Source organism: Aulonocara sp. 'chitande type north' Nkhata Bay, linkage group LG12, assembly GCF_057382095.1.
Source record: "Aulonocara sp. 'chitande type north' Nkhata Bay isolate Kocher_YH1m ecotype deep benthic linkage group LG12, A_spYH_male_GT1.1, whole genome shotgun sequence".
Lineage (NCBI taxonomy): Eukaryota > Metazoa > Chordata > Actinopteri > Cichliformes > Cichlidae > Aulonocara > Aulonocara sp. 'chitande type north' Nkhata Bay.
In genome coordinates, this window is record NC_141355.1 from 36281566 (window position 1) to 36294232 (window position 12667).

General features: G+C 39.8%; 1 protein-coding gene across 1 annotated transcript; it reads right to left on the reverse strand.

Moving 5' to 3' along the window:
• Nucleotides 1-1930: 1930 nt before the first annotated feature.
• On the reverse strand, nt 1931-12667 carry anxa3a (annexin A3a). The gene is made up of 14 exons (XM_086315445.1): nt 12560-12667; nt 12013-12047; nt 11887-11934; nt 11682-11769; nt 11398-11492; nt 10857-10970; nt 9054-9144; nt 8789-8868; nt 7377-7433; nt 7199-7292; nt 7021-7116; nt 6542-6600; nt 5603-5725; nt 1931-2378 (listed from the first exon to the last, which is right to left on the reverse strand). The coding sequence occupies exons 2-14, from the start codon at nt 12025-12027 to the stop codon at nt 2319-2321; spliced, it is 1020 nt and encodes a 339-aa protein (XP_086171571.1). The 5' UTR covers nt 12028-12047; nt 12560-12667; the 3' UTR covers nt 1931-2318.

A 12667-nucleotide genomic window follows, 5' to 3' on the forward strand; every position in this document is an offset into this window, starting at 1 on the left:
CTGTCTGATTAACTGCAGTGTTACTGTACCTGCAACACTGCTGCTGGGCTGTTTAAAATGCACCTGTGCAAAGTCTTAAACCCTAAATGCAGGTAAACTTTAGGAAGATGTTTTTCCTCATTAGCACCAGGATGAGATGAACCTTGAATTGAAAAAATGATTTAACCCTGAAAATGATGGACCACCAGCATCATCAAACTTCATGGCAGTGACGTTACTGTATCCTCAGGCAGAAAAATCATGTCCTGTTTGAACACTAGATGTCAGCACGGGTCAAAAATATGTTTCTTATGAAAACTGACACTATAAATACACCAGAAATTATTCTTGTGAAGGGTAAAAATATCAGATGTACACTGAAACCATTATTGTACATCGGACTGACTCGAGAAAAACAAAAAACATTATTCACTGAGTGTTGCAACAGTTTCATCATAATCCGGAATAAATCACTTAAAAAACAGAAAGTCAGGGATCAAGTACTACAACTAAAAAACACTTCCCCTACGGTTAGAGACTTTTCACTGTGTAGAAACCTACACTGAAAAGCGGATGCGTGTTGTCATATTTTACCGCTTTTTTCTAATTTGATGGCTTGTTTTACATGCAAATATTATAGCTTCCAGTTGCTCAACAGTGTTAGATATTCTTTTTTAATGATGCTCCAAATGTTGTCACCTGGTGAAAGGTCTGGACTGCAGGCAGGTCTGTTCATCACCGGGACTCTTCTACTGTGTCGCCATGCTGTTGTACTCAGTAAGTGATTTAGCACTGACTTTCTGAAACATGCAAGGCCTGTCCTGAAAAACACACTGCCGGGACGGCAGCATATGTTGCTGTAAAAACTCTATAAGCCTGTCAGTACTGATGGGAACTTTCCAGATGTTTAAACTGAGAATTCCATAGACAGCGATTCAACTCAATACAGCCAATCTTTTTGTATATAAGAATTTTTGGGGACCCCTAAAGAAGTCTTACTTTGATCCAAAGGAATCGCAGCTGTGTTTTAATCCTACTTTAAACAGTTTTTGTTCGTGGAGGTTTCATTCATGAAGCATAGAAATGATATGTAGGCATGAACCTCTTTGCATTTGTTACAGCTAAATTTCACAGTTCTGTTTTGTAACCGCAGCCTGAGTTCACTACGACAAGCTTTATTTTCTCTCTCACCACAAGGTCATCCTGCATCATTAAACTGAAGGCCGCTGCAAATCTGGAAGATTGATTTTTTTTATTTGTTATTTTTCCCTGCCCACTTGCTCTTCCTTAATAAATTCACTGAGATGTTTCTCCTTTACCCTGTACATGACATGCTGGAATAGTAAATACATCAATACCTCCCCTGTAGAATGATGATGAGTATATTCGGTTTGCTGCAGAAACAGGTCCACCACCTGATTCTTACAAATTTGCACTTTGAAAGCAATTCCCGATCACTGCTATGCTCATTAACGCATTCTCTATTTTCTATCCAGTAAAATGATCAGATACTGGAGCTTTTGTGTTTCCTGACTTTTGTTGCCCCTTTTAGCAAGATGAAATTGTTCAAAGGGACAGAAAATTCTTTGCTGTGCAAGATAATGATAAATATGTTACTTCCTTTTGACCCACACTAAAACAATATAATACTACATCTGCTTTTCCTCTTGCATAATCACAAGAATTGTAATTTACATACATGCCCATCCTATTGTCTGTCATCTTAGCAGTGCCACTCTAAGAAATGAGTGACTTTAGGTACTTTAAAAGCATTTTGATTGTAGAACTTGTGCACTATTAAGCTACTTATGTAGAAATATAACATTTTTTTTTTTTTTAAAGTTGACACTTTTTGCTTTAAAGTATTCATTGAGTACTATAAAGTACTCATTTTCCACAGTGATTTTATTTGTGAGTAAATATTCAGATCTCAAAGACGCCAAGAAAACAATTCCAAACCCGTTATGAGCTGATATTTATTACGTTCCCTTAATTAACTGCTTTATTATTCATTCAGTTATAGTTTAAGAGTTACAGCACAGAGGAGCCATTTATATTTGATTAATTTCAAAGATTTCAGAAAGGATGCACATTTTAATGTATGCTAAAAACTGCTGCAATGGAAATATCTGCAAATTGGATTAAATATTCTACATGTGGCCAGTTTATCAATAAGACAGAGAAACTGCACCACTAAATCTTTATTTTTATTACATCCTTCTCCGTGTGCAAATTTAAGAAACAGGGTTACACAGATAAACAGAAAAGAGAGGCAGGCGTGAATGACACAAGCGTGAAGGAGAAAGCGGGTTTCTTCTCGTCTTCAGGTGGACGCTCTGTTAATCGTCTCCTCCACAGATGGCCTTCACACACTCACACTGGTCGCCCGACAGATCTGACTGGAGGACACATCAACACAAGCAAAGAGTCAAGCATCCAAAAGCACATCCCACGTTCGGTCTGGACCACTGCAGTTTTTTTTTGTACCACACTTTTGTTCTGTTTTTTGTGTCAGCGAGATCAGTGAATGTGCAGCAATGCCTGTGAGCCAAAACTTTGATTGCAAGAACAGAAACTCCACCCACCTGTTGTTCAAACCTTCAAATCAGAATAAATAAGCTTAAAGGAACGATCGTCTTAAAGACAGAGGAGCTAAAACAGCTTCAGGCAGAGGGTGAACTGAGGGGCCCAGGACAAGATATTATACTGGATTATTTTAATCTCTGAATCATGGCAAACTACTCTAGTACAGTCCAAAAAAAGTAAAATATGTTGGTGAAGCAGGCAAAACAGACCACCTTTAACTTCTTAACATGTGCCAGGGCATCAGAAAAGTGTCCAATGTAACCACATGATGAATAAAAACAGTTTCAGAAGACTTTCAAATCAACTCTCGCACACATTTCGGCCTTAGAGATTTTGCATTAATAGATCCATTTGTTATATAATTTCATATAAGGGGGCAATAATGACCCTGACTGGCCTGTCTCAAGCTCTCTGTGTTTTCAGGGGGACAGCGGTGTCAGAGAAAACACTGCATTAAAAAAATTATAACACTTTTCTGCAGTGAAGCATGGTGGTGGAATCATCATGATATAGGACGACTTCTTAGCAGGAGGAACAGGGAAATATTAGGAAATGATGAACTGCAGCAACTTGAGGCACTTCCTGGTGCCTCTCCAGCTCCAGGAGAAGATGAACTCAAATCTGACTGTCCTTAGGTGTTCTACAGAAACTCTGTAGAGTATCTCAAAGATAGCATATAAAGTTTGGGGGGATCTGACAGGAAGAAGTTGATCAACTGCCAAAATCCAGGTCAAGCTGGGAGTTGTTAAGTAGTTAAAAAAGTTAAAAACATATCGTCACTATTTAATTCTGACCAGAATTGACAGCAAATGTATCCAGTAATATTACAGTCACAGCGCAAAGTGTGAAAAAGATCAAAGGCTCTGATGCTTTCTCAGGAAACTGTAAAACTGGTCTGTTTTTTAAGTATCTGGGCCAAGTAACACTTGGTGTGTCAGAAGAAGCCTCAACTCCTCCAGGAACTCCTTACAGGCCAAATCGTCTTCTGCTGTATTTTTTTTTTAACATGATAGAGAAATGACCGGCCAAGGATTTTACCTGGTTACAACCTGTTTTTCCTCATGCCATGTCTTGCGTTTTGGCCAAACAGTCTAATCTTATGTACTCATTTTTATACATTATATATATTATATTGTATGTATATATATTTTATACATACAAGTTCTTTGAAATCCAGTAACAGATTTAATATACATCTGAGAAAGCATCACTACATGTGTGGACTCACTCCCTGCATCTCTCTGTTTTGAGATGCGCTTGCATCTCAAAACAGAGGATAAAAATAAAACATATAAAACAAAAACAAAACATATAAAAATAAAACATATAAAATAAAATAAAACATATAAAGCAAAAAACATAAAATAAAACATGCCTCTCATGCTTTATTTGTTTCATGAAGCAGTAAAATTATATGAGCAGTAGTGAAGCTTGCAAAGGAGGCAACTGGACTGCTTTAAGTTTGTGAAGATGTTTCACTTCTTACCCACGAAGCTTCGTCAGTTCTAAACACAAACAGCAGCGTGTCCCAGGTATTTAATCCCCGAGAGAGGCGGTCATTTACCTAATATTGATCATCACATGAGCCAAGCTGTGAAAAAAGACCTGGGTCATTATCTTTGCTGGGGGTTAAGGGTCAAACCACTGTAAGACCTTGCTCCACCACATCATGTGACCTTTTGAGGTCACCTTAGGCGAAACTACACAGGAGAAACACAACAGCCAGTCCATAAAAGCACAGATGTAAGATAAATATAGATGAGCCACGTCAACAGGATGATGTAATCTTAAGATCCCTTTGCAGACACTACACACTCACACCGTGCCTCAGGTGACCTCAATAGGTCACATGACAGGGCGGGGTAAGACATCACCATGGTTTCGCCCATATGCCTGAATTATATTTGAGTGGGAAAGCTGAAAGCTTCCACACAAGCTGATGTGAGAAACGTAACCATATTTGGGGTTGATGGAGCCAACAAATAATGTGTGGCCTGCTCAGCACCAGGCTTTACTAAGATTTCCTGCAGAAATCTCAATCAGGCCTTAACCCCAGTGATAGTATTGACCCGCGACCTTTTTCACACCTTGGCTCACGCGATGATGCACATGATCAATATCAATAGGTCGACGAGAACCTCGGAAGAGGAAAATCTACATGAGGGGTTAAATACCACCTTTTGTGGCGAAGCAGTCCAGCTGCTTTCTTTTTCAGGCTTTTAAGACCTCCATGACCTGGATAACACAGACAGATGTGAGCCACAGTCGGCTGCCTGTTCAGTCCTTGTGCTCCGGAGCATCTCCTGCTTTTTATGTGACTCCAACCAGAAAATCAGAGAAAGATATTCATGATGCGCGCATGGCTTGCATCAAATAAAACACAAGCGGCTTCATGAAAACTTAACTGCATAATTTACTGGCATAGAAACATCAGCTGTCTTTATATTTGGCTCTGATGATACAACTTGTAGGTGGCGTCTCTTTTAATCTCCAATGAATTAAGATGTCGCTCTTTCTCGGACTTTTGGAATCTGACGTGAAGAACTGTTGCAACACTTTCTGATTTCTCCAGTGATCCAGCAGATGAGTCATTTTGTGTCAGTACTCTCTTTGTGTGTCTCTGAGGGCCTCCAGACTCATTTAATTATTCAAACATATTTTGGTTTGCAGATATCAGAGTGATTCTCCAAAGAGACCCGAGCTGCCGTTACTGTACGTCAGTGAAATTAAACTTCAAAGTCTGATGACGTGTTAAACCTCAAAGAGTGAATTAACAGAGGCCAGTATGAGACGGATCAAGCTCAATCAAGTTTAGCTTCAGAGTGCATAGAAGGCCTCTGATCGTGCTCGAATTTATTATCAATTTATGTTGCTGCAAACTGTGGATCCCTGAGATGAGCTGTACTGGAGTGAACCCAGTTCAGCGTGGCTATGGTAGCATCAGGTGGCTTTATTCAGACTTCATTTATTGAATCAATAGAATTCAGAGTAAAAAACTGAAAAAGTGGCACTAAAAGTTAAAAATCTCATTTCTCACCTGAATGGCAGAGAGCAGCGAGTGTTCGTAGAGTTTCTTGAACTCGGCTCTGATGTCCAGCAGGTCGATCTCAGACCGGCTCACCATGATCCGGTTCAGAGTGGACTCATCAGTTCCTGCACCCTGAATACGAGATTCATTCAGTTAACTTACAAAATATATTTAAGCACAAGGTGGTAAATGAATCCAAAACTAATTACGTTCTCTCTGTAACATTAGTTTGTGTATTTTATTTTTATTCTTTTTATTGTGTTTTACTGGTCCGGCCCATTTGAGATCATACTGTGTGTTTTTTCCACAAACTAAAAGGAGATTAACAGGCCTGTTTAAAGGGTGGGTGGCCATAAAAGGCAAGGAGCTAAAAAAGATGATCAAAGGATGAACTGAGTGGCTGGGTGAGTGGTTTAAGGTCAACATGCTGGTTGTGTTGTGCACCAACTATCAAGTTACCACAACCCCATCACACCTTATACTGGAAACTCGAAATGAAAAACTCTGCATGAGCGCTTGTACAACATGAGAAGGACTCAAAACGGTTTTTCCACAAAGTCTCTGGAAAGCTGTTTAAGGATCAGGGAATCTCTGAGCTCCTGTACAACCACATATGTGCTCTGAACCCTGCCAGCACAAACAGAGACACGAGAGGCCAAACTGACACCAAAGCGCAGCCGCTCCACGAGGGTGTAAGGTATGAAAGGATTATTTTTAACTTATGCAATGTTACCCAGATAATAAAATAAGCAGAACAGATCCACTTTAAATGCCGAATAATACTGTTTGGTAATAAAACACATGTCTGATAGTCTATTAGTCACATGTGCATACTTTTTATATGATACTTGATAAATTGGTAAATGCACCAGATGGAATTAGTGTGAAACAATAGTGACTGCAGGACAAAACTTGTGTTGTAACTTAAATTAAAAACAGTGTAATCACCTTCATGCTCTCATGCAGGAGTTCTGCAAAGTAACCTGGTACGCTCTTCACACATTTCACTGGAAAAGGAATTAAAAGGTTTGAACAGAATAAAAAAAATCTAAATCAAGAGTTTTAAACATTTTACAAATTATGCTGAAAAAACCTCCCACAGCTGACCTTGCTCACATTTTAAGGCACCGTAATGATGCTGAATAAACTAGAAAGAATGTCAAAGAGAGAACTACAAAGTGTACTGAGGGGGAAAACGTATAAAAGTAAATCCAAATTAAACTCATAACCCAAAAATAAACAGAAAATGTTAAAGTACTGACGTAACTGAGAGCTACCAGATGAATAAAAGGAGAATCGTTAAGATTTAAAGCTGCTGCAACATTTTTCCACTGTGTGTATTTGGACACCACCATATTGAGTTTCTACATGAGTTTGTCCACATATTTTTAACTAACCACTAACCCCGACCCTGCAGATCAGCTTACCAACAGCCACGAGCAGGTTCTCCAGGTCTCCTGACATCTCCCCTTCAATGCTTTGCTGCAGGGTCTTTCCACTGATGTTCTTGTATTCAATCACAGCTGCATAAAAAGAACCAAATCGCTTTATTATTGTTTCTTATTGGGGGAAAAAAGCCTTTATAAAACACACGATGTGACATACTTTGTCTCAGGTGAGGAATGCTTTTTTTGCAAAGGATTTCAATGAATTTAGATTCGTCGGTGCCCCACTTCTTCTCCCCGGCATTGTAAAGAGTCTGAGCAGAAATACAAACAAAGCTTTAAATACATACATGACATAAAGAGAACAGCACGTATGACACACATGAAGAATACCCCACCTTGGCGTCTTCTCTTGCCTTATTAACATCCACCGTGGTGCTCTCATCCCGCTTACCCTGAAAACGAGAACAAAAGCAAAATCAGTTTGAACCATTTCATCGTTCGTCTGTCTGAGTGATGACTTTTAGGTTCAGGGGACTTGTTTCTTTTAAATCTTCTGTTACTTTTATTTCATGGCTCACATATTTTGTTTACATATTTTGCTACTTTAGCTGTTTCAGATAGATGTGATATCCACGAATGAAGAATGTGGAAACTTAACAGAAAAATGGAGCAACGTTCCACCCAAGCTGCTGAGTTCCAAGAAAAGAGAACTGATTACAAGAAGAAACTGCAGAACCGGAGCAGCAAGTTTGCAAAATGAATGACGGTGCACGAGCAAAGATTTCATTTCTGTCCAAAAGTGCTCCAAGCGTGCCGTACAATGTGGATGACATCGTGGTGATTACTCATCGCGTATGAAACGAGGAGGAGAATCGTACGGGGCGAGTAAATCCCGTTTGTGAAACAAAAATGTAGAAATGAAGTCTGGACGCTTTCCAAAGACTGATGCTTGCAAACAAGATGGCAGATGTTTTACAGATGATTTGACTAAAGGAGACAAAGCGGCTGTGGGAGCAATATTTTCAAGGTCTTTATGGCTTCATAGAAAATGTACAAATATTTGCATAGAGGATTTGGATGGAGGATATGCCGTCCTGTGAAAACCTGTTCCCATAGGAGCTAAGAGGAAATTAGAAGCCAGGTAGTGCTAATAAAAATCGCTTGATTAATTTGTCATCAGCCAGTGCGAGCCACATTCTTCCCAGGGCTGGATGATTCAGCGATTTCACCCTGAGGTCTGACTGTGATGCTCACAGAGACTGAAGAACTACGTCTCAGACTCTACAGGACTACATCACGACACGGCTTAGGCTTGCTGAACACCACCTGAACAAAACACAAGATTTCTGGAACGATGTCCTTTTGACGGACAAGACCAAAGTGCAGATGCTTGTCCATATTGCACAGCACCACATCAGGACAAATCCAAATGCATCATGTGAGCACAAACACCTCATACCAACTGTTAAGCATGGTGGTGGATTTCTGATGATTTGAGCTTGTTTTGCAGTTTCTGTTTTGCAGAAAAGAATCAAGCTGCTGTAATGGCCCAGTCAAGTCTAGACACCAATGCAATTGAAATTACTTCAGGTTATTGGTGCTAAAGCCACTGAATCATGTGGTCTACTTAGCGTTTCACAGTTCAGTATTGTTCAAGTTTGTCACATAAATAATGACATTGTGGAATATGTTGCTGTTCATCTGAGCTTTAGCTAATGAATTTTAAAAAGACCAGATGATTTAAAAAAAAAAAAAACGTCTTAATACATAAAACTCTTGAATTGCGTTTGCTTGTCGTGTAACAAACCAGAGCCAGGAGGAGCAGCGCTTTGGAATAGTCTCCCGAAACTTCACTCTCCAGGGCAGCTGTCAACTGCTTTTTGGTTTCTGGGGAGGGAAGATACGATAGACGATGCTGATGTTAGAAAAACTATCACAAAGCAGACTAATGTCTGTGGTAGATTATTTTGCTGCTGTCCAGCATGGGTAAGGTATATTTTGTTCTTGTGACTAAAAACATATTAGTTTTAAAATAATTGCCAAAAAAAAAAAGTATCAAACCTAACTTTTACCTTTGAAATAGACGTCACTGAGATCTTTAATTTGTTGGTTAGATCTGGAGGCAAAGATTTCAATCAAGACTTTGTCTTTGGTTCCAGCTCCCTGCAACAACACGCAGTATTACTCAGCTACAGTGTATTCTTTACTCTTTAGTCCTACATATCAGTCAATCAAGAAAGCAATCAATGAATTTCAGTACCGATAAGTCCAAAGGTTTTTAAAGAAGTAACAAGAAGTAACAAGTACTTTTCACTGAAACTCTCAATATAAAGCACAAAGGGATGTGGATGCAAGTGAAGGAAACCAAAATAAAGCCGCAAAACAGCAACTTTGCAACATCTGACACAAAAAACACGTCACAGAAACTCAAGGAGGCAGGTGGATTATTGTCAGAGTCTACGATCAAGAGGTTTTATATCAATCGCAATGACAGCCTGAAGTCTTGAACACACATTTCCTCCTTTTTAATGCCCAACAGGCCTTTACTGCAGCAACTTTCAGTTGCTATTTGTTTGTGGGCCTCTTTGCCTGAAGTTTAGTCTTTAACAAGTGAAATGCTCAGTTGGGTTAAGAAGTTAAGACTTCTTTGCGTCAATAAACTCCTGGGTTGCTCTGGCTGTATGTTTTGGGCCATTGTTCATCTGTATTATGAAACGCCGCCCAGTCAGTTTCACTGCATTTAGTTGGATTTGAACAGACAGCAAGTTTCTGAACACCTCAGAGTTCTTCTTCTGAGGCTGCTTTTGTCCTGTGTCACATCATCGATAAACACTGGTGTCTCAGTGCCACTGGGAGCTGTGCACGCCCAAACCAAACCAGCTCGTGCTTTGGATCATGAGCGGTTCCATGCCATCACTCTGGTAGAGGTTGATCTTGGTTTCATCTTTCCAAAGAATGTTTTTCCAGATCTCTGCTGGCTATTTTAGATGTTTATTACTCCAGTCTAGCCTTTCTATTCTTCAGGGTTATGAGTGGCTTGCACCTTGCAGCGAACACTCTGTATTTACTTTCATGCTGTCTTCTCTTTATGGTACACTGGATATCAATACGCTGACCTCCTAGAGAGTGCTGTTCACTTGCCTCAATGTTGTAAAGGGGTTTCTCTTCACCATTGAAATGATTCTGCGATCATCCACCACTGGTGTCTTCTGTGGACATCCAGATCCCTAAACAAAAGCTGAGGGTCTACACATTATGTCCATGTCCATTATAGAACTATAATTGAAAGATCTTTCAGTAAACAGGTAAAAAAAAAAAGAGCAAATATGTATGGACATAACTGTATTTAGATAATGAAACCGAGATAAACTGAAAAGAAAAGCATGGAGGAGTGAAACAGCTCGTGGTCAGAGCGTACCATATCATCTCTGAACCATGTTGGTGAAAATGTTGCACCTTTGAACGGGTCAGTGGTGTTTATTAATGTCTGATGTCTACAGGGTTGCACTCTCTGCTCAGATTCAAACAAACGCTGCAAAACTGATCCCACTGAGCTTCACAGTGCAAATGGATAATGACCCGGAGCGAAAGGCAAAAGCAACCCGAGAGAAACGAGATACTCTTCAATGGCCAAGTCAGTCACCTGATGCCAACTCAGTAGAGCAGAGGAATGCAGTTTATGGATGTGCAAGGATTCTAGACTCCAGGTAGGCATTTATTGCAAAGGATTTTAATCCAAGTATTAAAAATAATTCTTAATTTAAAAATGATGTTAGTTTGTCCAGTTATTTTTGAGCCCATCAAAATGTGCTTGATGGCTGCACTCTGGTCAGCTAGAAAACAACTTCAAGGCAGAATTCATTGAGAAATGTCACCTTCATGGCCCGCATTACTTCATGGCAGTCGTACTCAGCAGGAGGAGTGACGAGCGCCACGAGCAGGTCCTCAAAGTTCCCGCTGGTGTCCCCTTTCAGGTCCTTCACTAATGTCTGTGAGTTAAACACAGCCCAGTGAGTTTTCAGACACTAGCACACATGATCCTGCAGCATTAAACCACACCCATGTAAATACCCACAGATCTCCACCCTGTAAGCTAAACAGAGACTTATCTGGCTAAACACATAAAGCATGACATTCACCTGTCATGAAAAAGGAACTATTTGTGTTCAACACAGAGGTACACATGCCATCAGGCAGACAGCATTCATGTTATTATAAGAATGCAGAAGCTGCCTGATGTTTGCATTTCCAAAAACAGTGAGGTCCAATTTCTTTAACCCCCGCTGTTCTACAACTCTTTTCATTATCATTTATTTTTTTAATGAACATTGACATCGATGAACTATTTCTTAGCCTGTTCCTTCAGAATAAGATGCAGGTGCAGTCTTAATAAAGGAAACAGATTTGTTTTCGTACTCTGCTGGTGGCCTTTTCATAAGCTTTACAGATGAGCTGTCTCTGAGCGCTGCTTCTGGTGGTCAGAATCTCAATCACAATCTTCTCATTCGTGCCTGAGACAAATGAAAAGCAAAGAGTCAGACTGATAAACACAATAAAAGGAACAAGGAACGCAGCGTGTTAACTGTGCTAGCAACCTTCAGGTTTAATCTAATAATCACCTCAATTTGTAAAGTTTACTTTATCAAAAATGTATTGATAGTACTTTCAAATGACGGAAACATGACTGTGTGCATTCGTACCAAGTCCTTCAAGGGCCTTTTTCAGAGCTGCAGCATCCTGCTCTGCATTAAAGTTTGCTTTGGGCTTGATGGTTCCTCGCTCTCCACTCTGAAGAGCACAGATACATTCACCTGTCAGCATTTATTTTGCTCTTTTATGTAATTTCTGTAATCATAAGCCCTTCGGTGACACCTGACGCGAGGGTAAAGGCTTAGTTTGACCTACTTTTGCTGAGAAAGAGGAAGGAGCATCCACGAGGCTTTCCAAGTCATCCTGCAGAGCACGTTAAATAAGTCAAACCCTTACTGAAATAATAATAATGATGATAAAAAAACACAGGACATGTCTTACCCATAAAGATCCCATGATGTCTGCAGATAATTTGTCTGCAAAACAGCAACAGCACATTCACTAACTGTCTTTATATGCTGTAGCGTTAAACATTGGCTTAAACGTGAACATTTTATGTACAATGAGCTTATGCACTATTCTGTAAAATTCACCTATTAATCCATCAGTCCCTGAAAATACAGGATATTGGAGTCTTTGTGGGGTGTTCTTATTTTCTCATGTTTGCTGCGATACCTCAGTAAAGCATATGATTGAAAACCATTGCCCTGTTGTCACATCTGGGCTTGTCTATATGAATATCTGCTAAACAGAAAGCAAATAAACCCTTCAGCCTGTGATACTTCTTATTACTGGAGTCACACAGTTTACAGAGAAGCAGCTCCAGCAGGACACTGAGCAAACTGGTTAAGATAAAGACTGGAAATGGAGATAAACTGTAAGACTAATAAGGAGTTCAGGAGACAAGTCACCATCTCTAATCAACTCTAAATGAACAGTGTCTAATGTGCTGCAATGAAAGACCATAAATAAATGAGAAAAAGCTCACCTAGATTTCTCTCTGAACCAGAAAATTTACCTGCTGCACCTCCTGGTTACCTGCAAAAAACAACAAAGCTACCTGAAAAGCAAACCGGCCACTCCCAATCTCTACAAG